The sequence below is a fragment of the Clupea harengus genome, chromosome 4 (genome assembly GCF_900700415.2).
Source record: "Clupea harengus chromosome 4, Ch_v2.0.2, whole genome shotgun sequence".
Classification (NCBI taxonomy): domain Eukaryota; kingdom Metazoa; phylum Chordata; class Actinopteri; order Clupeiformes; family Clupeidae; genus Clupea; species Clupea harengus.
Window position 1 is genome coordinate 1,320,574 of NC_045155.1, and position 27,714 is coordinate 1,348,287.

The following is a 27,714-nucleotide window of genomic DNA, read 5'->3' on the forward strand; positions in this document are numbered from 1 at the left end:
CTGTTGAAGTGGCCAAATGGTCAGTGAAATTCCACTGTGCACGAGCCCCACGGAACTCTGGGATCAACTGATAGGCTGACCTTTCATGGACCCCAGGTCCCGTGAGTGGCCGGCACAGTGGGGGTGCACAGCTGGATGCAGCTGGTGAAGCAGCCTTTTTAACACTTTATGTTAACCTCTCAAATGAACTAACCCATCTGAATAATGCAGACATAACTGACAGAAGAGAATATTTAGGAGGTTCTTTGGCATTCAAGAATGTTCTAGAATCTCCAGTGTTTTTCGGTTACATTAGGAGATGCTGTAATCATTAGAGGGGCTCGAGAGTCATTATCTGTCTCTGTAGGAGACCGGGAGTGGACATGGTTTATACCGCAAGTCATGTTAAATTGGGCAAATGTATTTTATAACCTGAGATTAATCGGTAAAGCAGTTGCTAAGCCTTCCAAGTATCATATTGATTTGATTTGAGGCATATAATCAATTATGAAATATATTTCCACATCCATCATACTGTACTTTAATTTTTAACTAAACTAAGTTTTATGAACAGTCTTGACCCCCACCCACCCCCACGAGGAACACATTTTATTTGTATTTTACTTGTTATGTACACCTTCTGACCTGGATTGAACCGAATAACCTGTGTTATGAATTTCAATCCATCAAATATCATCCAAATACATAGGTCGACAGTATTGCGCATGATAATAAGCTACGGTTATTTGAAAACCTTCACTGAAGAGCACCCAAAGCCCAAAATCACTTTGACTCCATCATTTGCTGATGATCTTATACACACCAATAAAGTACGCTCACACTTACGAAGGCTACAGTATCTACTCACATCAGTTGTGCACTTTAGAGTGTCGGAGAATAGGATACGCATAGGTGGTACCTTTGCACCCCTGTTCCTTTTCTTGTGGAAATACATCTAGTTTGGATTTGCGAATGCACACTGCCTACGCAGGCACTGACCTCATGTGACTGACACACACACCACTGACAAACACACACACACACACACACACACACACCACTGACACACACACACACATGACTCTCACACACACACACACATACGCAGGCCCAAACCTCCCTGATGAGCTGAGCTGTAGTCCCACTTTGTCACCTGCATTTTGCTCAAACATTGATTTGCATCAAATCAATCCAGGTTCAGTGGACAGGGAAAAAAAAGCTGTGAGTGTCATCACTGCCTTACCCACAGGCACAACCTCACATCACTGGCATTGTGCACATTTGTGTTTTCCTACAGGTACGATCAATCACGGGTCATTTAAGTGGCGGCTCTGCAGGTTTAAAAAATCAACCATGCACTTTGGGAAGCACACATGAATGGAGGTGGATGCTTGTTATCTTCAGGTGGAGGATTTTCATGCTCCTAAATCTGTGGAGGAAGATATGGCAGAGGTGTTGCACAACTCTAACTCATTTTTCCTCCCACACTTAATGCAAATGAATCGCTAACGTAAAGCCTATTTAGGAAATGTTTGCCATTTCTACTGTGCTACAACACAGTTTGGTCTTTGGTCTGTATCGTTTCTTGTATCACCGAGTCTACTTATTCTACTCTAGATAATATGATAAATAATCTTGACTGGTAAATGGTAAAAAAAAACAATTAGTGCAGTTGGGCCTTGACAGGCTTCTGGATGTGTTGGCACGGTCGATTTAGAGCTCACTTGATATGAGATATGAGAAGAAATGTTCCTTCCAAAGCCTCGGATTAAGAAAGACTGCTGGTAGATATTCAAATTCATGGCTGCATTCCCGCGTCTGTATTCACGGGCAGACTGGCATTCCCTCGTCTGTATTCACGGGCAGACTGGCAACAAAACAAAAAAAACTGTCCGAAAATTTGCTGTCAAGTGGCCCCAAATTCAAATTCAAAGAATTCAAACTGTTTATCGATCAAATAATGAATACATACATTTTTTATAGATTGTTAGGATAATATGTAAAATCCCCTCTTTGTGTACAGAAAGTAAAAATTCAATATCTCCATGTGTGTTAAAAACGCATAAAGTCTTATGGACTGTCTGACATTAAATATTATGTTGTGTTGATAAAATTCAGAGAGAATATTCTGTTAATATAGGAAAATAGCCTACATATGTGGTGTACTATGCAATATACTTGCCCTCCATTTTATTTCTTGTAATGCTACAATAAATCAATTGAATTGAGTAGTCCAACCTGATCATATGCTTTGATGTATTGCACTCTAACTTACTTCACCGTCACACAATAACATTAAGTAGTGTGCCTATAATTGGATCTATGCTGCTCCCACTCCATCTTTCATTCTCAGAATATACTGATGGAAATATTAGCGGTTCATTATCAGTATTTCATTTAGGATAGTTAATCAGTTTAACAAATCAACAGTTTATCTTACCCATTTACAGTTTAACGAATCGGATCATCCATTTTCGGATCCGAAGCACTTAAGAGAAATTTAGCGTCAACTTCTCTTAACGTTTTTGCACTGACTAGAACAACCCGGAAAAAGGTCCAACCTTCCGTGGGACTGTAGCACTGAAACCCCAGTTGTAAAGGTTAACAAAACCAATTTAGTTTTTTCAGTTAGTTCATTTAGCTATTCACATCACCTGCTCACTGCTAACTCTCTGGCGCTTCCGGCCTCTTCGCTACTCTCCTCATCACATGCAGCAGACTACTTAAACAAGAATCTAGCACTCCTTTTCAACACCGTTTGGCCACGGGTTTCCTCTTTCTCTCCATGCGTTGACAACGAACTGCCAGAGGGCTGGATACTTTGCAGTTATGACGCAAAGCCCCTTGATGGAGATAATTTCCAAACACTGTTAATGACTTAAGTGCCTGGTATTATTAATTACCTTATATGAATCATGTACTTATGTACGCAGGAACATGGCTTTTCTGTGTTTCTGCGTGTGTGTAACTTAGAATATTAGGTGCCACTTAGTCTGCACATGTACAAGAGCATGTTTAGACCAGAAGTGATAAGAAGGTTCGAACTGTGCTTCTTCCGACCTTGCAAAACTTCCATCCTTGCCTCGGATATCAGAAATCCACCACGTGGTTATCTCGCTGAACGCTCAACTTCTGTCTATATAAACCTTTTGCGATGTGTTTATCAGGGCTTCACTTTCAGCCTTGTGCTGGGAGTGAGCCCGATTGCAATTGTTGTTTGTCTAATAAATATACTTATATGCAGCTCCGGAGTCCTGAGGTAACTAGGGTGAATTTTCACCTATCACCCCTCGCTCTTATTACAGCCTTGTCGCTGTAGCTAAGACGACCTACTGAACATTTGGATTGGCTATGTAATCTTCCCCAACTTCCTGAAGGCAAATCCGTGCCTGCCTGCATCCCCCTATCATCAAATATGAACAGAGCCAGTAGAAGACAGTTGAGTAGCTGTGGCAAACAAATGATTCGGTGAGCCTTTTTTGGCATTTAAATTGGTGTTAATCAAGAAGCTTAATCAAGCATCCAATGGCGGATCAAATTGGATTTTGTCAGGACAACTCAGAATACTAAGCGCTAGAATACCAGAGCCTGGTCGGCTTAGGCTGATTTTGAATATTATGGCCTCTTAACCATTCCGTAATGTGTGAACATATTGTGATTGTGATATGGGGATAGATATCAGACAGGTGCAGAAAATAATCTCATACTCTGTAGCAAAGAATCTTCCCTGAGTGCTGTATAAAATGGAGGCATCTGTGATTGTGCTCCATCTGAAGACCTTTCATGGCCGCTGTTTTTCCTTTGTTCAATCAGGATGTTATTACTGACCAAGAGCGACACAAACGATCTGCGATCTGTTTATTAATTTGAGTAATTTTTTTTCCGGTGGCTCTGATTATCACCATGCTTGAAATGACAAGGAACATGATTACGGGCTAACGCCGTGGATTGTTGAGATTGAAATGCAACAGTAAATGAAATGGATCTGCTGGATAGAGGAACAAAAGGAAGAGATTGTTCAGAGAGTGAGTGGCACTGATATGAAAAGTCTGTGGATGATTAGATATGGTCGCAGCGTAGCTGTCGCCCCCGCTCGCGTGCGCTGATTCCAGGCTACAAATCTCAAATTAATTACTTCTTATTTCCTTTCTTGGGAGCCTGCGAGACAGACTTCTTATTTTACCCTTCATTTCCTTTTGTTTTCTCTGTCTCTCCCGCTTTGCAGCACTCAAGGCAATTACGGTTCCGACTAAAGGCACCGTGTAACTGTGAGCCTCTACAGTCAAGTAGTGTAGAAGAAGAACAAATGTCAGCTGTAATGAGGCAATTTCCAGTGTTCCTCTGGGGAGGGGTCATACACCGCCGTCTAAGTACTTAGTTTGTTTTATCAACTCACCATATGTTGTGCTCCCCCCCCCCCTCCCCCCCCCCCCCCCCCCTCCCCCCCCCCCTCCTCCATCTCTCTTGGACAGGTAAATGCCTTCCTTTCATTCGTCGTTCCCATGACGCTGATATCGGTGCTGAATGGAGTGATTGCCAGTCAGCTGCTGCGGATGTTCCGGGAATCGGCCCAGGACAACCGCATCTGCATCGTCGGGGGCAACGCAACCATGCTGAGTGTTGCCGTGGAGCCCAACCGCACCCAGTCGCTGCGTCACGGAGTCATGGTTCTGCGTGAGTACACCGTGTGCTGCAGTATGTATGTATGCTGTACAAACACACAAGCACAACGTCACACAGACACATAGACACACAAACTCTAACACAAAACTTGTGAACACATGTTTGTGTATACAAAGACAAAAGTGTGACAAATGGTCACTTCATACATGAATTCTACGGAGTGATAAACAATTGGAATGATAAACAACCGGAATGATAAATGACCTAATGCCGAATGCAATCCTCTGGCAGAAAGCTTGCATTTGTTCAAATGTACCTGTGAGCATCACAGCAGACTCACAGCAAAGCAAACAAATCAAACCTCAAACAGAAACCCCTCATCCAATTATCACCTCTGGTGTACCAGATAAGCACTTTTCATTGGAGAGACGTGGAGGCACTTAGAACTCGAAAGTAGAACAGGAAATGTTTTGATCCAGCAGTCCAAGAGTGGAACTTATCTCAGGGGTCACGTACTTTATCAAGTCCTGCTGTGAGATGAGATGAGGTCGGCCAGATTTACTACGCAACAAGGGGGCCCCTTCCCTCTTCTCTTCTCTTCTCATCTCTTCTCTTCTCTTCTCTTCTCTTCTCTTCTCTTCTCTTCTCTTCTCTTCTCTTCTCTTCTCTTCTCGTCTCTTCTCTTCTCTTCTCTCTCTCTTCTCTTCTCTTCTCCTCTTCTCTTCTCTTCTCTTCTTTTCTCCCATGCTTATCTTCTCTTCTCTTCTCTTCTCTTCTCTTCTCTTCTCCCTCCTTCAGCCCTCAGCCCTCTGCATTACAGCTCCGTTAAGAGGCTCTATCAAACCAGAGACTAACGCGGCTACTCCACAGGCACATTCATTATGATTGGCCATATCAATCTCATTCCTTTTGGCAGTTAAACAGCAATCTATAAAAAAGTAAGGTAAAGATGCCTCTTCAAAGTTTATTTTCACGGTCTCAATGGCTTCTGAATGTGTTTTTAAAAGATAAGTGGTGTGTGGGTGTGTGGTGTGTGTCTCTGTCTGGGTTTGTGTGTGTGTGTGTGTGTGTGTGTGTGCGTGTGTGTGTGTGTGTGTGTGTGTGTGTGTGTGTGTGTGTGTGCGTGTGCGTGTGCGCGTGCGCATGCGTGTGTGTTTGTGTTTGTGAATGTATTCGAATCTACCAGGATGATCTGAAGCGTTAGTCACCTTGTTTGTGGCTGTTATGTGTATTGATCAGAGAAGAGTTTTTCTGTGTCTGGCTTGGATAAGGGGCTGGAGCACTTACAGACAGACAGACACTTGGAACGACTTAATTGCCTTGATGGCCACATAACTGAATTTAGTCAAAGTGGTCTTTGATGTTTAAAACAAATGAAAATGTAGAAAACTCTAAGAGGGTTTTTATCAATACCTTGAAACTCGCTAATTCTGATCTACCCTATAACCTTTATCCATGCAGGTAACTTTAAAATATCACACTCATCATAGTTAAAAGAATCTTATAATACAAAAAATATATAGCATAACACCATAAAAACGAATTGGATGACCAGCATGTCGCACTAAGACCAGCATGCAGGGGTTGCATTAAACACGGGACACAGTATTCCCCATCTCATGCTGCATTAAACACTGGACACAGTATTCCCCTATTTCATGCTGCATAAACTGACTGCTCACTCTCATTCTCTGGGTCTCCATGGCCACATTTTGGCCAAAGCAATTCTTGACTTTCCCCAGCGCTATCTCAGGATCTCTGTAATGGTAAACGCTATGTCAGAGAGGCAGTAAAGCTGAACGATGCTTTTCCCAGCGGGGGTGCTGGTAGCGGAAGGCAGAGGTGAGAGGCAGAGGGTCGCCCGGGTGATGTGTGCGTGCTGCGGCTGATGGCGAAGCCATTGACGAGGAGCAGGGCCCCTGTCTCCCATTAGGGCACAGCGGGAGATAAGTGTTTTTATTTTAGCCTGGTCGTCTGAGAGCTGTCAGATGGCAGAGAACGTGATGCACGTTAATGGGGGTGAATGAGTGTTTTGTGCGTGAATGTCTTCTTTTTTTGGTGTGAAAGTGTGTGAGAATATGGATTGTGTGTGTGTGTGTGTGTGTGCACAGACACAGGTGTGGCATTCCAATTAGAGTCTGGATGTGTATGTGTGTGTGTGTTTGAGAGGGTGTGTTTTTGCGATTATGTACGGATACACAAACCCTTTTGTGTGCCCGCCTCTAAATCCCTCTTCATATTTTATCTCCGCCCCACACTTAAAGACGACACCATCTGAAGGGTAGAAGACGGAGTACAGCTAAGTACCCAGGTGCTGTCAGGCCCATCAGCAGGCCTCCGTGAAGCCTCAGGGGGTTACAGATGAGAGACGCCCCGAGCTCGCGCCACCAGTGGCTGTCTCGGTGTGGAGGAATTGATGCGGCGCTAATGTAAATCTACGTCTGAACTCGGTGGCAGTTTCCAATTAAACCTCAAGCTTCCTGCACACTCATGCCTGAGGCCTGTCCACTGGACAGTCACAGCATAGTGTCAGAGGATTATCCCTCTGTTTTTGTTGTGTAGGTGATTTTTTTCAGTTGCTGTTTGGAATTTTTTTCTGCACGTCCTTCCTATTTCATGATATTTCATTGCTAAAATGTGGTGACTGTTTTATAATAGGAGAAAAACATCTCAGAGACGATATCGCAAACAGTTCTTTATGCCAGAGCCTTAATCAGTACGGGCAAAAGGTACAGCTTGTATCTGTGTCCATTTGGTGATAATCAGAGATGCATAGTTTTTGCGCTGAGTTTCTGGCAGAGTTTCTCAGTGAGATGATAGAGGAGAGGAAAAAGCCGATGGCTGAGGGTGATGTATGGTAAGAGAAGAAAAGGAAGAGAAATAAAGAGAGGAAAGAGAAACAGAGTTCAACAACAGAGAGGCAAAAAAGATTATTTCCCTTCCTCAGCTGCCACCCAGACCTACTCACATAAGTCCAAGAGGAAGAGTAAGAATGTTCCAGTGATAAGGACACAGTGTATAGGCATTGTGGTAACCAACATGTCTATGGCTATAGCCCATAAAACCCACAACCATTTTGAAAAGCGAAAGAGCCTTGGTTGTCAGTGGAATCCACAATGTGCTATTTATTCCTGTGTTCCGAGAAGGAGAGTTGCACTCGCACAGTTCGGAAGCTGCAGCACAAGGCAATTAGAGGGAGCTATCTAGAAGAATCCAGCAAGTATTCTCCACAATCAAAGAGTTTAGGGATGACTCTTGGACCCCTCTGACAGCACGAGGGGCAACCATAGGGCACCTTGGCCTGCAACCATTAGACGGTATTATTTTCTCTCAGTGTTTTTTTTGTTTGTTTGTTTTTGTTTTTATTTTCTAGTGAAGAAAAAAGGGATGATAAACTGAATGTGTGTGTGTGTGTGTGTGTGTGTTCTGTGCTGAGGAGAGAGAGAGAGAGTACATGATCTGTGGCCTTCACAGCGCTGCCTGTCCTATGGCGGCACAAAAGACAGACATTTCTCCATTCTCCGTGTAAATATGCAATGATTCTCTCGCTCTTTCACAAACACGCACACACACACACACACACACACACACACACACACACACACACACACACACACACACAGGAAGAGAGAGAGAGAGAGAAAGACAAAGCTTTGTGTCCTATAAAAGATAATCACTTAGAAAGGAAGGTTTCAGAGACTGGCTCCCTGTGAAGTTGAATCACACTGTGTGTTGAATCATCCGCAGTATTGCACGCAGTATTAAAGCTGTCGCATTATTGTGTAGGATGTTAACTTTAGCAAACAATATAATAAATAAAGCCCACCAAGACAGTGTCTCGAAGTGGGTTCATGATATTACAACTCACTGACAAATCTGCCATTTTGGGCATATTGATGTTACAAAAGCAATGTCATATTGAAACATCATCGGCATCGTAATGTAAACACATTATTAAATATATTTAATATTATATTTCGTAGTCCTACCCCTTATAGCCCAGCTCTCCATGTTGACTTCGGTCCAATACAGAAAGCAATTTGTCCACTAACACAAAGGCTGCTTGAACCTGTGTGGATGGCATTATTTTTGTTAACGTACAACATGATGACTGCTTGAACTTTTGTAGACTTTTGAACTGACACTGTAGTCTACCAAAGTTTAATCAGCCTTTGCTTTCGTGGACAGAATATATTCTATAACCTGCCGACTCATAGAATGTCTTGGACCAAAAGCCTTGCGTGCACATCATACCTTCAGGAGTATAGCCTGTGGACATAATACATTCTGAACTTCAGCACACTTCTACAAAAGATCCTACAGCTTTTTCTTTCGTGGACAGAATGCCTTTCGTGCACATCATACTTTTCAGTCATTTATTCTTAAACAAAACAATGACATCTACGAAAGTTCCAGCAGCCTTTGCTTTCTTGGATGGCGTTCCTTCTGTAACTAGCTGAGTCATAGAATGCATTGTGCTAAGTTCCTTTTGTGCACATCATCCTTTCCGTAATATAACAGAACTGTCATGCAGGGATCATAGTATAGCGCATTGTGTATTTCGTGCCGCATAATTATAACAATATTGGCCTTGGAGATCTATTATCTATTATCAGAAACATTATGAAACATCAGACTCATAACCTGTCTATCTGTAATCCATGATCTAGCTATCTCTTTTCCTCTCTCTGTATCTATCTTGGTCTCTCGTTATCTCTTTATGTCTCTGACTGTAGCCTGCTCGCCCAGACCCCAGGGTTGCCAAGACGGCAGTCCAAAATAAATGCTCTTAACAAAGGATGATGACTGAGAAAAACATGGTGCTCGGGCCCCCTCAGCAAGCTGGTGGCTTTTGTCTCTTCTGACTGATCACTCGCAGTTGCAGCTTTTGTGTGTGTGTGTGGGTGGGTGTGTGTGTGTGTGTGTGTGTGTGTGTGTGTGTGTGGGTGTGTTTCTGTGCAATTAGGGCCAGCATCAACAGTCCACTGTTGCTCATCCTTTTCTTTTCCTGAGGTTGCGACATCATTGCAAATGCATGCCAAAATGTTTGCAGAAAAAGCCGGGTCGCTGTAGTGAATGTTTTGAAGAGAAATGCCTTCTGACACCTTTGTTTGGGCGAGTGGCTCCTGACCCTCTGCCCTCTACTGTGGTGTACATCCTAAGGCACTAGTTAGGTGACCTAAAGAGGTGACCTAAAGAGGCTTCATTGATTTACTCAGCCTCTGAGACTTATGGTGCTGGTTTAATGGCCCTTGTGGAGTTCACAGGTGGAATGAGGCTCTGACAGACAAACACGTCCCCTCTGAGAAATCACAGAGATCTCATCTTGTCAGAGGTTACATTCAGCATGCTTTTGACGTGTTAAAACTTTCCCCTCAAAGTCGTCTAATCAGTCACCTAACCTTTATCGCCTCTTTGATGCTTGCAAATAGACCTCTTCATCATCACGATTTGACATGACAACAAACCATAAAAAAAGATTAACCTAAACTACAGAGAGCTACATAAGTCAATTAATATCACAAAAAATAATCCTGTTATATAAAAACCATGAAAGCACCGCTTCGTCTTTTTAGGCCCCTGTGGTTTATGTATGTCCATTCATCATGGTTCCTTTTTGGGGCCACCTGATTGTTTCAAGTTTTACATATAACAATAAACCTATACTAACGTAGAAAACTATAAATATACTAACTACAGTGGCGATTTTAGCCTGAAATTTCTGGTGGGGCAATTTTGTATGACTTCATGTCACTGTCAAAAAACTAGAGGTAGCTGATTATTATAAGCAGCAGACCAGTAAGATATGTTATGGACTGCATTTTGAGTGCCAGCAGGGAGCAGAAATCCTATTTCAAATACATTTCACATGCTTCAGCGCTCAGCGCAACACAAAGATGTTGCCTATAATACAGCATTAAAGTAAGTAAAATGATTGCAACAAAGTAAAAAGATTAGACAGACACATAGCTCAAATAACTTGACTAATTTATTAAGCTTGTGGCACACGTGTGGCATACAATATGAAGCGAAAGGCACAACTTAAACAAATAACAGCAACAAAACATGCTGCTAAATGAACAAAACGTTGTTTGATTGCATTGATACATCCATCAGCTCCAAAAAAATACAGGTTTGACTCACCAATGCAGATCACTTAAATAGGAAGGTGGCGCGCGGTGGTTCTTTGCTTGAGCAAACCTCTCGATGACTTTGCTGTTAAAATCCACTAGTCCAGGAACAAACGGGTTTTCAATGGAAAGCATGGCTTTCAGTCTCTGCTGTCCCATCGTGTTTCTTGTGGAATGTCTTAAATCTTTTTGTGTGGCGCCAAACGTTTAATTTCTAATTTATCTTCCAATGACAATGTACTAAACTAGTCTACATTATTCATTGTAGGCTGAATTAAAACACTTCCAAAATACTCGAAAACTAGCGATAGCTAACTAGCAGTAACGTTACTGGCATTGATCTGTCTGATTTTGATCTGACTGTATGTTTTTTTTTTCTTAGTCACGGGGTACAGGTCTCGCGGTTTTCACATTATTCCAGTCTAGTTGCCACTTGCCAGGCAGATTTCGTGGGGCACATCTGAAAGTGCCCCACCGCTCAATGTTAACTTTGGCCTGTGTGGTTCACGCTTATTGGTGTTTCCATGGTAACGGTGGGGCAGCGTGGGCCGTTGCCCCACCGGAAAGGGAGGGACAGCGGAGAGCAGCATTTCACAGAGCAAACAGACAGAAAAACACACAAATCAAATTACTCCAAAACAAGACTATAATGCTTGAGTCAAGTTTATTCACACACATATTCACGCTACTTTGCATAAAAAATATATATATATATATATATTTTGCCGTGAAGTACGAATGTATTGAGCTTTCTGCACAACAGCGTTATCTGGATCTGGTGGGGCAGTGCCCCCTAATGTAGAAACGCCACTGACTAACTATACTAAATATACAATACAATATACTAAACATATACTACTAACCACATAGTGCAAACTGTAGTTAAAAGTGTCACTGTGTAAAGTGTAAAAGTTAACACAAAACCGGACACACAGACGGAGAGGTGAGCGAGAGAAGAGCATTTTCTCTGTAGTTACTAGACAAACGTCGGTTCCTCAGAGAGGGTGGAATAATAATAGATGGTAGCAGATAAGTCAAGTGGAAGCAAACCTCGTTGACCTGCGGTTGAAGGAAAAAGAGGATTTTTGCTCAAAGCAGAGAGGCTGCTCCTGCTGTTTGAGACCTGGTGGGAGAGATGAGAGGGCAGAGGTTAGCTTCTTAGAGATTCAGAGTTTAGTGTCTTTTGACACCTTTTGATCTTTTATAAACAAGGAGTCAAATACAACTCCCTTGTTTATCGACCACCAATCAGCATTTACAAGACCCCTTGACACGCGTATAATATGCACACCTTGACAGGTATTCGCTGTGATAAATCCGAGGAAGAGAACACTATCTCCAAACGGCTGTACCCAGTACTCATTAATCTTGCTTTACACTTTTACACAGGGACGTGCACAGGAGGGGGCTAAGGTTGCCCGGGCAACTGCCCGTCTGCCCTCCTCGACTCAAGTTGCCCCTCTGAAGGAAATTATTATTATTTTTAAATAGTATAACGGCTGAATTTCATGTAGGCCTAGATAAAAAAAAAGGGGGAGGGGGTGTGGCGGCGGCGGTTTGTGATCGACCCTGACAATTTCACAGTTTCAAGTGATATAGGCAAAATATGCGCGCAGGGGGAGGGGGCGTGGCGGCGGCGGTTACACAAATTAACGTGTTGCCCTTTATTTCAAGGGCAGAGCAAAGGCCCTTCAAAATTCCTGTGCACGTCCCTGCTTTTACATATTTATCTCTGACACTGCTGTCTCTGTATTGCAGGTGCTGTGGTTATCGCGTTTGTGGTGTGCTGGCTGCCCTATCACGCACGAAGACTCATGTTCTGCTACGTCACACAGTGGACTGTGTAAGTAACTCACTGTCTTGTCATGCTGCTTGAGGGAGATGCTCTACGTATTGGAGGTGTTCCTAAAGCATAACTAATGACTTATTTCAATTTTAATTCAATTAAATACATGTTGGTAATTATTACCAGAGTCTGAATTTAATTATTTGATGGAGTCATCGATGTTTACCATGATTTAATGTAGAATGTGCCAACATCACTATGGATAGTGCAGGGGTTAGTCGGTCTCATGACAGCTAAGGCAGCTCAAAGACGGTGAACATGTTTCCTCTACATCATTTCTAATGTTGAAGGGTATACATTCTGCACCTAAGTTAGCCTAGTCTGAATATAAGCAGTGCATTAACAGCACTGTCCAGGCATAAAAGTTAAAAAGAAACCCGCAATTAGAATTTTCTCTTGTTACAGTGTTATTTCCACCAAAAAATCACAGTATTTTTAACTGCAAATATTCCCCACAGCAAATTCAGTTACTTTTGGCCACAACAAACGCTCACAAAGTTCTGGTGGGATCACAATTTTTAAGAATTTCCGCAAGAAAAAAAGAACTACACTTTTTGACAATTCTCGCAGCAAATTCAGTTACTTTTCAGTCAACAATCATATTAAACCATTGCAAGATCCTGAAGGGACTGTACACATATGTACACATACAGACTTATAAAGCAGATGTTGTTGTGTCTGAGCCAGCTTGTAACTGACGTCTCCACCCTGTGCTGTGGAACATTCTCTTATATGCCTACTCTTGCCGACACAGTACAAAGAGCTGTGTAATGGAAAAGGCTTTAGAGAAACAAAATGATACACTGTCCAGGAGACGACTGAATCGTTCCTGTCCGAATTTTGACAAGGCAGATAGTTTGGAGGTACCTGAGGCTGAGAGTACACACAGTGGGGATGGTGTACAATATATAAGGTAATATTGGCGCAGGTATTTTTGAAACCCATTTTGCTTTTATTATAAGAAGAGTTTGAAACAAACTTTCAATTTAATGTCCTCAATACAAATACACCCCGTACTGCTTTGTGTCACAATGTGTGTGGACTGTACCCCCTTTTTTTCTGCTCTCGCTGGTTTTATCAGAGACAATTGCTTCGGATAATATCTTGTTTTTTTGTTTTACTAGAAATATCACCCTTCACTGAGATACAAATATCAGCCCCGCTGCACAGTGATGAATTACACCACACCGTTTTATCAGTGAAGTCACTCAAAATGCTGGAAAATGAGTCTCGACTTTTCCATGATCATCTAAACAGCTAGCACCTTAAAAGGTCTGCTGTTTATTTTTTTCTTGCCTACATTTAAGAGTTGTAGCCTCTGGATTTTTGTTGCACTTGGACATTGTAGTCCCTTGTAGTCCCTGCTTGTGATTAAACACTTTTGATTAAAGCGGCTGCTAAATAAATAAGGTGTTATGTAAGTGATGGCAAGCGAATCCTCAGGAAACTACCACAGGCTAAATCAACACAGATGAGGATCATTTGCTCCTCCTCCTCTGTGGGCATGGCGCTGCATAAGGGGCTGTAAGGATGGGGATGACTGAGGGCTAAACTATGGACTGTTAGAGGACTCATTGTCCTGTATTAAGCTTGCTGCAAATCCCCCTGACGTTGGTGCTCCCACCTCTGCGTGAAAAAACGGATTTTCAGCCCTGTGAACGCACACACACCAACCTCACTAAATCCCAGCGGTTAACGGCTGTTTACAGCCTGTGAAAGCCGAGTTCGCCTTTGCCATGAATTGTAGAAAAAATGAATCATGAGTTGAGGATGGGTGGAGGGCGGCGTATGACTAATTAACATCTGAATAGCAGTGAAACTGCCTGGCTAGAACTTGCCTCTGTAAGGCAGGATGGGAATCTTTGGATAGGAAAAACACAGATGGCCTTCTCCTACTTGTAATTACTCATTAGGTATGAGTTAGTTGTTGTTAGATTGTGCCTCTAACAACCTTCCAGAACTGCATTGTACCATTTGGTTGGCTTTTTCACCCCCCTGCTGGTGTTCTTATTTCTATCCTCTGTCTCTGGTTTTCTCCCCGTGCTATTCCATTGCAAGGGTTAAACTAGGGGCAGGAAAATGGATTTAAGAGTACTAAGTGAGATATTGCATTAGAAGATGATTTGTAGATTGCAGATTTGAGTTTGTGAATAGAAGGACACTTTGTCGCAGGGGGAGGGGGCGGGGCAGTGTATAGCATGCCGACCACGCCCCCTCCCCCGTGACCAAGTTTCCCCATATTTTTCACATGCAGAAGACCCCGCCCCCTCCCCCGCAACAAAGTTTTTTCCGAGTAAAAGAGGACGTCTGGTCACCAGGTTTCCGAGTAAAAGAGGACATCTGGCTTAGGGGCCCCTTGAGCTCATGGCCCCCTAGGCCTGGGCCCGGTAGGCCTGTTCGGTAATCCATCCCTGCTCGCTTCCAGCAGTTGCAAACACAATCAGCCCAGATCATCAATAATGCGCAATGCACTGCGTGTTGCCACGATACATCTACTAATGTAACTGAAAAATCTAATACATTATTAATGATTAATAAATTAATAAATCTTCCCCTCTTCCTTCTCTGTCAACACTGGGGTTGAGCTCATCATGGCAGCTGCCTAAGTCCGGTTGGCTGTACCGGAGGTTCCTGCTCATAGTAGGTCTTACAGGCAGCTGGAAAACACTTAAATGAGTACGTTCTAAATAATAATAAAACAAAAACACTACTTGGACATTACTAAAACCCACAACATTTCACTATATGAACAGACATACATTGTTGTATATTGTTATTGGCAGTTGTCCTTGCTGTAACAGCTGTTAACTCAAAGAGGCCTGCCAATAAGGTCAGATCCTAATAGTGCAAGTAGGCTTCATTTAGGCCATGTGTATAGGATCTTCACATGGCTCTGATGTCGCGTGATGGAGTCATGGTCACACAGGACCTCGCGAGCCAAGACTGTAGAAACACAGACAAATTATTTAAAGTCCGTCTGTTCTTTGACAGCATTAAAGATTTTTTTAATTAAGCATTAAATGATCATAATCAAAACATACAATCAAAGGAAATATGAACAGCTGGTCAAATAAAGTATCAATATTCATTTATTGCTATAGGAATATATTCATTCTGTAAACTTACATTTTTGCAATTGCATTTATAGTAATAATTAAGATACAATATAGGCTTCGAGAAATGTTTGTAACTTAAAAAAAATAACATTAGTGACCATTGCTAGTGGCATACAAGGTCATTCATCATAAAACACGTATTTGCATAAGATTAATCTATTCAAGCTACAATGAATGAGTCTTTAATTATACTAAGCCTGATCTGTTTTCGTACAATGGAGTTCTGGACCAGTGGTGAGTCAAAATCCCCCTACTATCCTGATTCTCATTTGTATATTTCACAGCATTTTCATTTACATGTGAAAGCCTCCCCTAGACCAAGGGCTTCCCTAGCTTCTCAGGCTTGTCAAACTGACGGAAATTGAAACTCCACATAAATTCCTGGCATTTCCTGGTAGTTTTCTGTGCCTCCTTCAACTTCCTGTGAACAGTCATTAACCAGCTCATCCGTGACAATTTACAGTGCTGCCTACTGACGAAAATCGCACTTTTCATGCCGTGCTGAGTCTTCCACAGTGTAAATCTCTAAGTCTGTGTAAATCTCTAAGTCTGCTGCTCTGGCCTCGGACAGCGGCGGTCAAGCCTATAGATCACGCTGCAGAGGCGAAATAGGCTAGTTCCCACACACACACACACACACACACAAGCGCACATATTTCAAATAAACACACACACCACACACACACAGACTGGTAATTGAGATCATCCACTGGAGCAAAAATAATTTGCACAGGGATGATGGATGTAAGGATTTCTATTTTAAAGGTCCACTCCTCAACGTGTTAGGGCTCATTGGGGTTGAAGTGTAATGGAGAAAAGAGAAAAGCTCAGTGGAGAAATGAGATGGAAAAGAATATCAGGATCCAAATGAGGTCGAGCATTCCCTTTTCCCTTAGTGGGGGTAACGATGGGTAATGTTGAATGGGAATAAGTGGCCTGAGCTTATACATTCTTATGAGTTTAATTTTAGGGGTGGATTAAAAGCCATGCATCGTCTTTGTGGCTTACTTTCACTTTGAAGTTCAGAAAAAGAAAAAAAACATCTAAACCAAAAGAATATGTCTAAACCAAACAAATATGGTGTGATCAAAAAGCTTCTATCACACCGGGACCACTGTATGCACTGCAGCCATTATAAGCCCTCATCAGAATTAGAATTGCAGAATGAGTCAGAATTAGTCTCATCCCTAAAGCAGAAACAGCACTGATTATTTTAGAAAGACTGACTAAAACTGTGTAAGATCACAGGTGGAAAACAATTCAAAGAGAACAGAGAAAAACAAAAGTGATTTAAAGTGCTGAAAGATAACAAGAATGTGAAGACTGTGAGTTACATTGTGCATGATATCAAGACAAATGTAGGACACACATACACAGGATGTATTGTGTTGGTAGACCAAGAGGGACATTTCACATTTCACATTTAGTCATTTAGCAGACGCTTTTATCCAAAGCGACTTACATATGCGCGACTTACAATGTATACACATTTTACATTTACACTGATGGCACACTGCACATCAGGAGCAATTAGGGGTTCAGTGTCTTGCTCAAGGACGCTTCGACAGGGAATCGAACTAGCAACCTTCTGATTACTAAACGACTTCTCTACCACTGTACCACTGTCGCCCCATAAGGGAGGGAGCCATGATGGTATGGATTATAAATGTGTAATTGAATTAAATCCTGTTATTACCCTCAGATTACTAACCTGAACCCCTCCTGTTAGAGTTTAATGCTTAGAGGGAACTGCGGGTTGCTGTTCAGAGAAAGCAGGATTACTCACCGAGCTTTCAAAAGATAGTAGCTCTAGTACATCTTCAAAAGACAATAGCTGCCTACATTTACAAAATGGAAAGATACATGCATAAACTGGTATTGATGGGATTTACCAGGAACAGACCTCGCTATTTTTGTGTTCAGTTGATGAACTGTGGCACGGTGTGGCACAGCAGTGTGGCACGGTGGCTCAGGTGCTTGCACTTCCGCCTCACAGCAGGAAGGTCCTGGGTTAAAATTCCGCATGGGGAGCTGTGTGTGTTGCAGTGTGTCGTTTGTGCGAATAAAATCTGACAATTATTATATTATGAATGGACCCACAACAAAATGGTTATGGAACATGTTCTGGCATAGCCGCCCTTTATTGCTTGACCTCCCTTCACTGTGCTGGCCTGATGTCAGTTCAACAACATTTTCTAGGGGGGGGCACTGTGGCGCAAGCAGTAGCCCCAACCACATTCGGCCTTGACGCCCATGGAGGACACTGGTTCGAATCCGGCCCGATGTTATTTCTCCTGTCCACTCCCCAGCTCTTCTCCCTCTCATTTCCTGTCCCACTCTTCACTGCACTATTGATTAAAGGCACAAAAAGCCCAAAACTAAATCTTTAAAAAAAAAAAAAAAACATTTTCTGGTTTTTCTCAGTGGAATTTGTTAGCCTACTGAACATTGCAGCTGGATCACTCCAAGGGACATGGACATATCCGCTGGGAATGACACATTTACACAAGATAGATAAACAAACACAACTCTCTGTACAATTAGTATGTACACGATGTGGACGCACATACAGTATATGGACATACCTGTAGATCATCTTTGGGATAGGAAACTGCTGATTTTGGCAAAAGCTGAGCCTTTGAGGAAGCTGAGCAGTTTGTAGTTGTTGCCAGTGTTGCTCTGAGACCACGTGTCCCATGTGTACCCGTCCAGGCGTATTTACCCCAGGCTGTTATTCTGAGAGGCTGTCTGTATGAGTATGACTACCCATACACTCATCTTTCAAGGGGTTTAAAAAAAAAAAAACATTTTTTTTTTTTTTAAAAAGCCTGCCAGAATATGGTGCAGTTTTTATTGATTGCCAAAACACAGTTCTTGAAGTTATTAATTTCCCAAAACTCTAAGCACAAGTGCATAACTGCACACTCATCTTTACAAACTTCAAACTGTAAAACAAGTATTTTTACATCTAAACCAAACTTTGGTACAAAATAGCCAGTACACACTGGTGAGATCAATTCAAAACACTATCTTAAAAACATATCACTGCAATGATTGATGGCACTTATCATTTCCCCCCAGAACAACCTCTTCACATGATGAACACAAAATAAAGAAGTTAATCTATCTATCCTGAGGTTCTGATTGGTGTGTGACTAATGTGACTCTTATTTTGACTAATGTTTCCACCACGGGAATTGTGTATTTGTTGCGTTTGATCTGTGATGACTTGTGTTAATGATATTGAGTTCCAGTACTGACTAAATGAGCACATGGTGCAGCCAGTGATATATGAAAGGATTTGTGTATAGAGTTTGGCACAAAACCTTCAACAAATCTGAATGATGTGTTTAAACCAGGGGAATAATGTTCACAGTTTTGGGAAATGGGTCTCGCTTTTGGTAGATGGTTAACATGGTTTGGCATGTTTAGGCAATTGGTCCAGTTACAGTGTATAAGTGATTGAGAGAAACTGTAAGTTCGAGGATATCCGATATAAATTGATTGCATTAACCCATAACACATATGGTTTGTGATCGGTGCATGCAAATGTTCCCTGTCAGAGAAGAATATGACGCCTATATCCAGTATCCACGCCTCCACAGAACTTTTAATTTATCGCCAGAGATTAAGAGATTTCCGCTGCCAAACTGGGGCCCTCCGAATTAATCTCTACTTAGTCTCTACTTTTTTTGTATTGAAAGAGAACAGAAAGTGTTTGAGGGTTTAGCAAAAATGACAGATCACATAAACATAGATTATATCATCGCCACATTAGCGTAAATGTGTCCAGGAGAGAGTTTAGATTTTCATCTTTTTTCCACACAAACAAATATGTCCGTACCAAATTGCTCACACGCGTAGCAAACTGTGTTGTTCCTCACAGTGAAAACTACAACTATTGGCAGTTGTTTGGGAATATTATAGAGGGGATGGGAACAAATTATTAATTATAACGAATAATTATTAAGGGTACATAGAACATTGTCATCATTTTAGGAAAGTATTCCTGAAAAACATTCCACCTGGTTTCCTTTTGGCTGCTAACCTCTTCCTTCTCACTCTGTCTCTCCCGTCACGCAGTGGCCTGTACGACTTCTATCATTACTTCTACATGGTGACTAACGTGCTGTTCTACGTGAGCTCGGCAGTGAACCCAGTGCTCTACAACCTGGTGTCGGCCAACTACCGTCAGATCTTCTTCTCCACGCTGCGCTGTTTCTTCATCCCCTGCCGCCAGAAGAAGCAGCGTCGCGGCCTCACCAGGCACTCCATCAGCGTCTGCAGCAACCAGACCTTCTCCACCAACGTCGTCAAGGAAACCGTGTACTGACTAGGTGTCGTGCTGATCAGAATCTCCGTTCCATTCCATAGCCCAGAATTCGCTGAACAGACACTTGACTTGTGTGTGAAATAAACGTCCTTGAGGGTACACGTGTAGGGTTTTCAGTGCGTAGCGCAAGCTGAAAGGTGTGTATGTGTGTGTGTGTGTGTCAGACAGAGAGAGAAAAATGACATTCATGTTAGAAGTGTTCGGTTTCATCGTCTCATCAAAACAGCCCACCTTGTGTCAAGCGCTGGACGGTTTGTAAATATCACACACATATTGGAATATTGTAGTTTCAGGATTTTTTTCCCTCTTAGTTTCAGCGTGGTGTAGTCATCATGGTCAACAGAAAAATAATTGGACACAGTGCGGACACACACTGATGACGCAGCTCAGAAAACCAGACAAACTCTTGACAATCAGGACTGAGTAGACTGATGACCGCTGGCTCTCACCAGGTACCCTCTCCCGTCCAGCACACTAACATCATTTCCACTTGAGGCATTGACACAAAAGAGTTGGAGAGATACTATGTGCCTCCCCAGGCACTGAAATGCACTGAAATTCAATCCCATCTTGGACCCAGGGTGCCATCCATTTCTCAAAGACAGCCGTACATTCAAATCAGTCTGGGCACTGCTCACCAGTGCTGCAGCAAGGAGGGACATTTAATAGGGAAGGTATGGAGGTCTGTTTCAATGACTGTGTGCACACTGCAGTGTGTCATTTTGTCAGGTCAGATCAGTAGAAACAGAGGCCACACTCCCAGTCGCACTGTTTGCCCAAAAAAATGGTTGTGAGATTCACTGTTGGGGGAAAAAGGGAACCCTAACCCTAGTAAGAACATAGAGTACAGTTCATCATCATTTTCTTTCCTCAGGATGAAGAGCAATCCCTTAAGACATGCCATGTGCGTGCGGTGCACAGCATAATGCACAACATTACGAGGCTACGCGCGTGTCTCTTTTCTCATTATCAAAAAGAACATACAGGGAGAAGCCCACATACGGAGGGTTGTGTTGAGGGGTTGTTGGTTGGGGACAACATGTGCATATGAACCGGATCAGCGCCGCATGCAGGACAATCTTATACTATACTTCAAAGCCACCGCTCAGCATCCGCACAAAGGAGCCAGTCATGTCAGCCTTGGAGTGAAAGGGAAAAGAGTGAGGGAGGGAGGGAGAGGGACTGATGAAAAATGCAAATCTCTCTCACAACAGACGGGAAGCTCTGTGCACAGACAGCACAATTCACTGAAAAAGAAGTAGCTGGGGGGGGGGGGGGGGGGGGGGGGGGGGGACGGGACAAATATGTGGATACTTAAATATGTGGAGACTTTGGGAAGTAGCAGTACAAGAGGAAGCAAAGAGCCCAGAGTAGTAATCCCAGAGCAGCGAAATGGGATGGACGCCTTTGTGTCAGTAGCACCTGCGACAGGGAGGGACATCAAGAATAGGCTACCTGTTAATCTTAAAGGGTAGATGCTGCCTGCAGAGCTGGGTTGCCACGGGATCAGCCCTCCCAAGAAGACAAGGCCAAGGCAGAAACACAGATGCTGCGTCTCTGCAAGCAGTCTTGCTGCAGGTGGAAGAAAAGGTAGAGGTCTGCTTCGATTCCGTATGTGTGTGTGAACCTACACTAAACCCTAAAACCTTTCATCGTTTTTAGCTCCCTGTGTGGCTTCTTGAAGTGAAAACATACACACGACTAGAATGGTGGACAAACAGCACGAGATATGGCATCCTGGTAGGTGACTGTAGGCAGGCAGGCAGGCACACAGAAGAGACTAGAAGAGGGAGTGGGAGGTACACAAAACAAATGTGTGAAGTCAAAGGATCCCCAGGGCCAAGCAGAAGTGTAGGACGCTGGGAGGAAGTGACCAAGAAAGAGAGAGAGAGCGATGTAAACAGGAGGTGGATGGAAGTGGGGGGGGCACACATGCTGCTAGGACACATAAGAGCCTCTTAGAACAGTGCTCAGCAGTGAGGCAGCAGGATGTCCTGATTGTGTGTGTGTGTGTGTGTGTGTGTGTGTGTTTGTGTGGGTGTGTGTGGGTGTGTGTGTGTGTGTGTGTGTGTGTGTGTGTGTTTGTGTGTGTGTGTGTGTGTGTGTGTGGGTGTGTGTGTGTTTGGTTGTTTGTTTGTGTTTGTGTGTGTGTGTGTGTGTGTGTATGTGATGTGACTGTTTTTTGTAACATCAGGAGGCATGTACACGGTGCAGGTGTATTTGTTTTGTCAGTTCATTCTTACAGTGCAAGTTATTTATTTGAAACGCCGTGGAACCCTTCTCCTTCTGATGACTTAATTAGCTTATTATCTTTGCAGTGTGCCAAAGAGTTCCATCCTTTGAAAATAAAAGAGCTTAGATTGCTCTCCCTGTTTGTCTTCTGTGTACTTTATTGTGTTGTTTGAGCAAATGACACAACATTGCAGATGGCTATTTGGCTTTTACAGAGATACAACCCTCTGATATTAGCATTGAAGTGCATGTGTCATTCCTGGAGAGCTGACGTGTGTTGTGTTCCCAGTGAGCTTGCAGTACTCTTGTGTTTTTGTGACCAATACTATATTTCGTAGAGTCTTAAGTGGTGGTGCATTTTTGGCAGAACAGTCTTTCTCCTCAGGGGCTGGTTAAATCCACCAGCCCACAATAGGGCCACTTTCCCTTATAATTAAAAAACTAAACAAAAAAAACAACACTTCAGATTCATTTCAGTTCAGCTATGATTGTAAACGTACAAAAAAAACTATTCACTTGTAAACAATTAGGTACGACCAGGCATATTTTTGTTGTGGTATGCTGGAGCTTAACTTGTGATTAAAAGTGCTTGTTCAGTGCTTTTCTTTTTTTGTGAAGCTATTCTGTATTTGAACAGTGATCTGCTGCTATGTGTATTTGTGACAGAGATGCTACACCAATGAACTCTCAGTGGTTTGTTCCTAAAATGAATTGATGAAATAAAATGTATTATATCAGATTCTTATTTAAGTTGTTTATAATACATCTGCACCTTAAAACACACGTGCACACACGCACGCATGCACGGACGCACGCACACACACACACACACACACACACACACACACACACACACACACACACACACACACACACACACACACAATCAATTTATATACGGTGGATGGTGTTTGACATTCATCAGTGTCTGGGCACCAATAAATCAAATTGGTGATTTACCATACAACATACATCATTACAAGGTGATTATGATTGATTATGATCATAAAGATTCACCCATTATCTATATGAGAAAAAAAAGGTTCTCACTGCCCCCATCAACTCTGTCACTCTGTCTTCTTTGAGGATGGCATAGCATTCACCTTCATCAAAATGCCAATTCTAGAGCTGACACTGGCACTGGCAGCTAAGGGTTCAAGGATGGGTGGATGACTACAAGGACCTACAGCGGCTGGAAGTTATGAATGAAAAACGATAAACATTATGTTCATAAGACTGTGGTTCTCTATGTATGCATACAAGCTTGCCGTAGTCCAAACCCATCATGAAATGACCAAATTGGTTATTTATTTGTAACGGGTAAAACTGTAACCATTAAGTGAGGGTAAAAGCAAAATCTGGGTGTCAACCTCTAAACTACGATACAATAGGAGTAGGCTTCTGGGTTTTAGACTGCCACAGGCCAGTCTGAGTGTTGCCTTTTTGTGTGCTGGTATAGGTCTATGTGAATGTGTGACCACCACCTTACAGTTTCCCGCACTTTCTCTCTAGCTAGCAGACACAATTGGTAGAATGGTCAATTGGAAGAATAACAATTTTTATTTTAACCTCACCCAGCAGTTGTACCCTTTCTTCACTCACACCCAGTTTTTAAAAATGTCTAGGAACAATAACATAACTTTATTCCTATTTTCAGTATTTCATTTAATTCAATTCAATTTTATTTATATAGAGCGAAAACAATACAATTGTATCAAGGCACTTTACAGAGCCCAGTGCCTGAACCCCCTTTAGAGGTAGCACAATGGCGACAAGGGCAAGGAAAAACTCCCTGTTAATCAGGAAGAAACCTTTTAAGCAGGCCCACGGTACAATCTGCTTGAGGCCTGCCGGGCAGAGAAAGACAACAAGAAAGGTGGGGGTGCTTGTGGAAGAGGAGGAGGAAGATGAAGGGGAGGGGAAACAGTCAGGAACATAGCAGGATATAGAAAGAGAGAGGGGAGAGATAGAAAGAGAGAGAGGGGGGAGATAGAAAGAGAGAGGGGAGAGATAGAAAGAGATAGGGGAGAGATAGAAAGCGAGAGAGGAGAGATAGAAAGAGAGAGAGGGGGAGATAGAAAGAGAGAGAGGGGGAGATAGAAAGAGAGAGGGGAGAGATAGAAAGAGAGAGAGGAGGAGATAGAAAGAGGGTAGAGTAATGAAACAGAAAACTATGTCGATGATGGCAGTTATTTACATTGCAGGAAAATGCTAGCACAGAGTATGGGGTAGAATAAGTGTGTGGGGGTGGGTACGTGTAGGCCGAGGGTTTCTACAAAAAGATCGAACGGAGAGACTTCGTGCATATGGTGATGAGGATCAATGTTTCCTCATCCATCAGCATTTGTGAGCAAAGGTTACACTATAAGAGACAGAAGATTTGGTTAGTAGACATCAATTTGATAAACAGATAAGGAGATCAATTTAGGTAAGAAATTCACAGTAGGTAATACGGCCACTTTATCAGTATTAGTATTTGCATTAGCAATATGATATAGAAGGCGAGGGAGAGAGAGAGGCTGCCTGGCAAGTTGATTTTTAGTTTGGATGAGTTATGTTTAGTTATGGTTGGCTGGCATGGTGTATGCAGATTTTAGTTAGGAAAGCAAGGGTGGCAGGATACAATAGCAGTGCATACACGCCCAGTATGCTGTACCCGGGATCCGTAAAGGCACCCCTTCATGGTACAACATGCGCTGTCTGTAGCCCAGCTTGATTGATAAGGTCAGTAAGACATATCCTTCCTCAGCTGCCTTTACTTTTCTTTAATGGAGAAAGAAGGTCAAGGCAACATAAGAGTGCGCTTTTTGAATGTAACACTTAATGCCCTGATTACCAGACTATTTGAATACTATTTAGTATATACTGCTATTTACTATATAATAACCCAAAGCCGGACTGCGAATTCACTCCATCGTCAAAGTTTCACAACAGCACACTTCACAACGGTATTACACATCATCACACGTCTATCATACATTCCAGCTGCACAGCTTGTATGAAGTTCATTCATTTCTGCTAATTTAAGCCGGCAACCGTGTCTGTTCCACTGATTGAAGAATGACAGTGCAGTAACTCATACGTTGAACAGTACTTTAACTGTCATGTATATTTCCCTCCACCCTAATTCGACAAATTACCTTCCAGCGGTTTCGATTGGTATTTTTCTCGGCAGCAACACCTTTTGTGTAAGATAAGAGCGTTGCGAGTCAAATTCTCCTCAGCCAAATTATAAAAGCTACTGGTGCTAGGTTGACGTCACAGTTCGCATGCTCTGCATGAATCAACAGTGCTAATCACTGCACCAACTCGAGCATGAATTGTAAGAAAGACTATTAATGAACTACTGACACTGATAGGTGAAAATTCACCCTAGTTACCTCAGGACTCCGGAGCTGCATATAAGTATATTTATTAGACAAACAACTAATTGCAATCGGGCTCACTCCCAGCACAAGGCTGAAAGTGAAGCAATGCTAAACACATCGCACAAGGTTTATATGGACAGAAGTTGAGCGTTCAACAGGGATAACCATGTGGTGGATTTCTGACGCTCGAGGCAAGGATGGAAGTTTTGCACAAGATTGGAAGAAGCACAGTTCGTCCCTTCTTATCACTTCTGGTCTAAACATGCTCTTGTACATTTGCAGACTAAGTGGCACCTAATAATCTTAGTTACACACACGCACACAGAAACACAGAAAAGCCATGTTCCTGCTGTAGGTACACTGGAATTCGTCCATTGTGGTTGACTTTAATCAGTAACTTGTCTATGGGTCCCCCCGGAAACTACGTCAGGTTTTACCTGTCATAAAAATGTAACCTGATGCTTTTCTTAACCACGCCCACCTGAGCGTGGATAATAGCCGCATCTCCCCAGATGTGACTCTCTCTTTGTCGGCGCCCACCTGGCCAGGACCTCTTCAGCTCTCCCTCCCGGCCTCGACCGAGGAGCAAGCCTCTTTGACCTCCTCTCACCTCAGGCATCGCCTGCACACGGTGAAGAACTACTCTCTTTGTTCTCACGTCTTACGGCCGACACACGCCTAAGATCTCTCAGTCAACGAACTGCTCAGTGAGACGAAGTAAAGTTAGCGAAAGCAGCTAACAACAGACCTGCTAGCTAACTCCACACAACGGGAACAAAAGGCAGACTGCAATGTTCTGAGCGATCAAATCCTCCGATCTAAACTGCAGGGACACAGACATCACAGCAAGGACAACTTTCTCCATTTACGGACGGCATCATCTCTTTTCTGCCTCATCCACGTCGGACCAGCTTTTCCCAAAGGACTGGTAACTCTGACATTAACTGGGCATTTAGCTATCCTAGCTATTCACAACCTGGCTAAGCATAAGACTGTTTACATGCCATTGTTCATGTGTTTCATATGTTTTGTTTACTGAACGTAACTGTTTATATATATGTTCATTGTTAGCTGGTAGTTGGCTTCGCCACACCATCTAAGGGTTATCGTTAGGATTGCTTCTCAGACACATCGGGTCTTGCATGCATCACTAACCATTTCCCTCTTTCCTAACATGGCATCTTAATCGCGCACGATTACACATACATTGGCCTTCACATAGCCTCACACGCGAAGAGAATACTCGAACTTCGCGCTGCATATAGACTCGTCCTTGTTCACATCACATGTATGTTCGCGTACGTGCACACACATGCACGCGGAACTACGGTGATCAGACAAAGGAACACACACACACATTCTTTCTGGCGCGCTCCTAACAGCGCAACCCCGAGCTCACAAGCTCACACACACACTCCCTCTCGATTACACATACATCTATTCCTTCAATTCATTGGTTAGTTACATTTAGCTAGATTACATATTGTGTGTTATTTTCTTATCATTGTGTAAATAAATACTTTGATTTATATACGCTGGTTTATTTAATGTTACACAAGAATGGACGTTGCCAACCTCTTCTATTCAGAATTCTAATGACCTTCAACTATACTATTAGTAAGGTAACTTTGGTTGTAGTATTAATTTAATTATTAATCGGAGTTCCAAATTGATAGTATAATATATTTTATGAGACTGATATATTTAACGAGACTGATTTGTGGATTATCATTGTTTTGACCACGTGGAGGACACTACACTTTGTGTGGCGCCCCCTAGGTGTTCAACTTAATTGATCTGCCTTTGTGTTGAATGGTTGATGCCTGTCCAATCGGGTGAGACTACCAACATATTGTTGCTGTTGCAAGGACAGCACCAGTGTGTCTTGGTGGCCCTCGCAAAGACGGTATCACAATTTACACACAATTGCACCCACATTCACCCGGCTCCTGCTCACAGGGTAAGTAACCTACATAGTCTGGTACTCCCATGTGAGGCTGGTACCAATTTCACCTACACTGCTTACATAAGTACATGATTCATATAAGGTAATTAATAATACAAGGCACTTGATTATTATATTAAG

General features: G+C 42.7%; 1 protein-coding gene across 1 annotated transcript in view; it reads left to right on the forward strand.

Annotated features, from left to right (window-relative positions):
- ntsr1 (neurotensin receptor 1 (high affinity)) overlaps positions 1-21,291 on the forward strand; it is a 40,711-nt gene extending 19,420 nt beyond the window's left edge. The window contains exons 2-4 of the mRNA XM_031565670.2: positions 4,452-4,653; positions 12,492-12,576; positions 19,779-21,291. Of these exons, the coding sequence (XP_031421530.1) occupies positions 4,452-4,653; positions 12,492-12,576; positions 19,779-20,028 (537 nt within the window). The 3' untranslated portion in view covers positions 20,029-21,291. The remainder of the gene's footprint in view (positions 1-4,451; positions 4,654-12,491; positions 12,577-19,778) is intronic.
- The last annotated feature ends 6,423 nt before the right edge of the window (positions 21,292-27,714 follow it).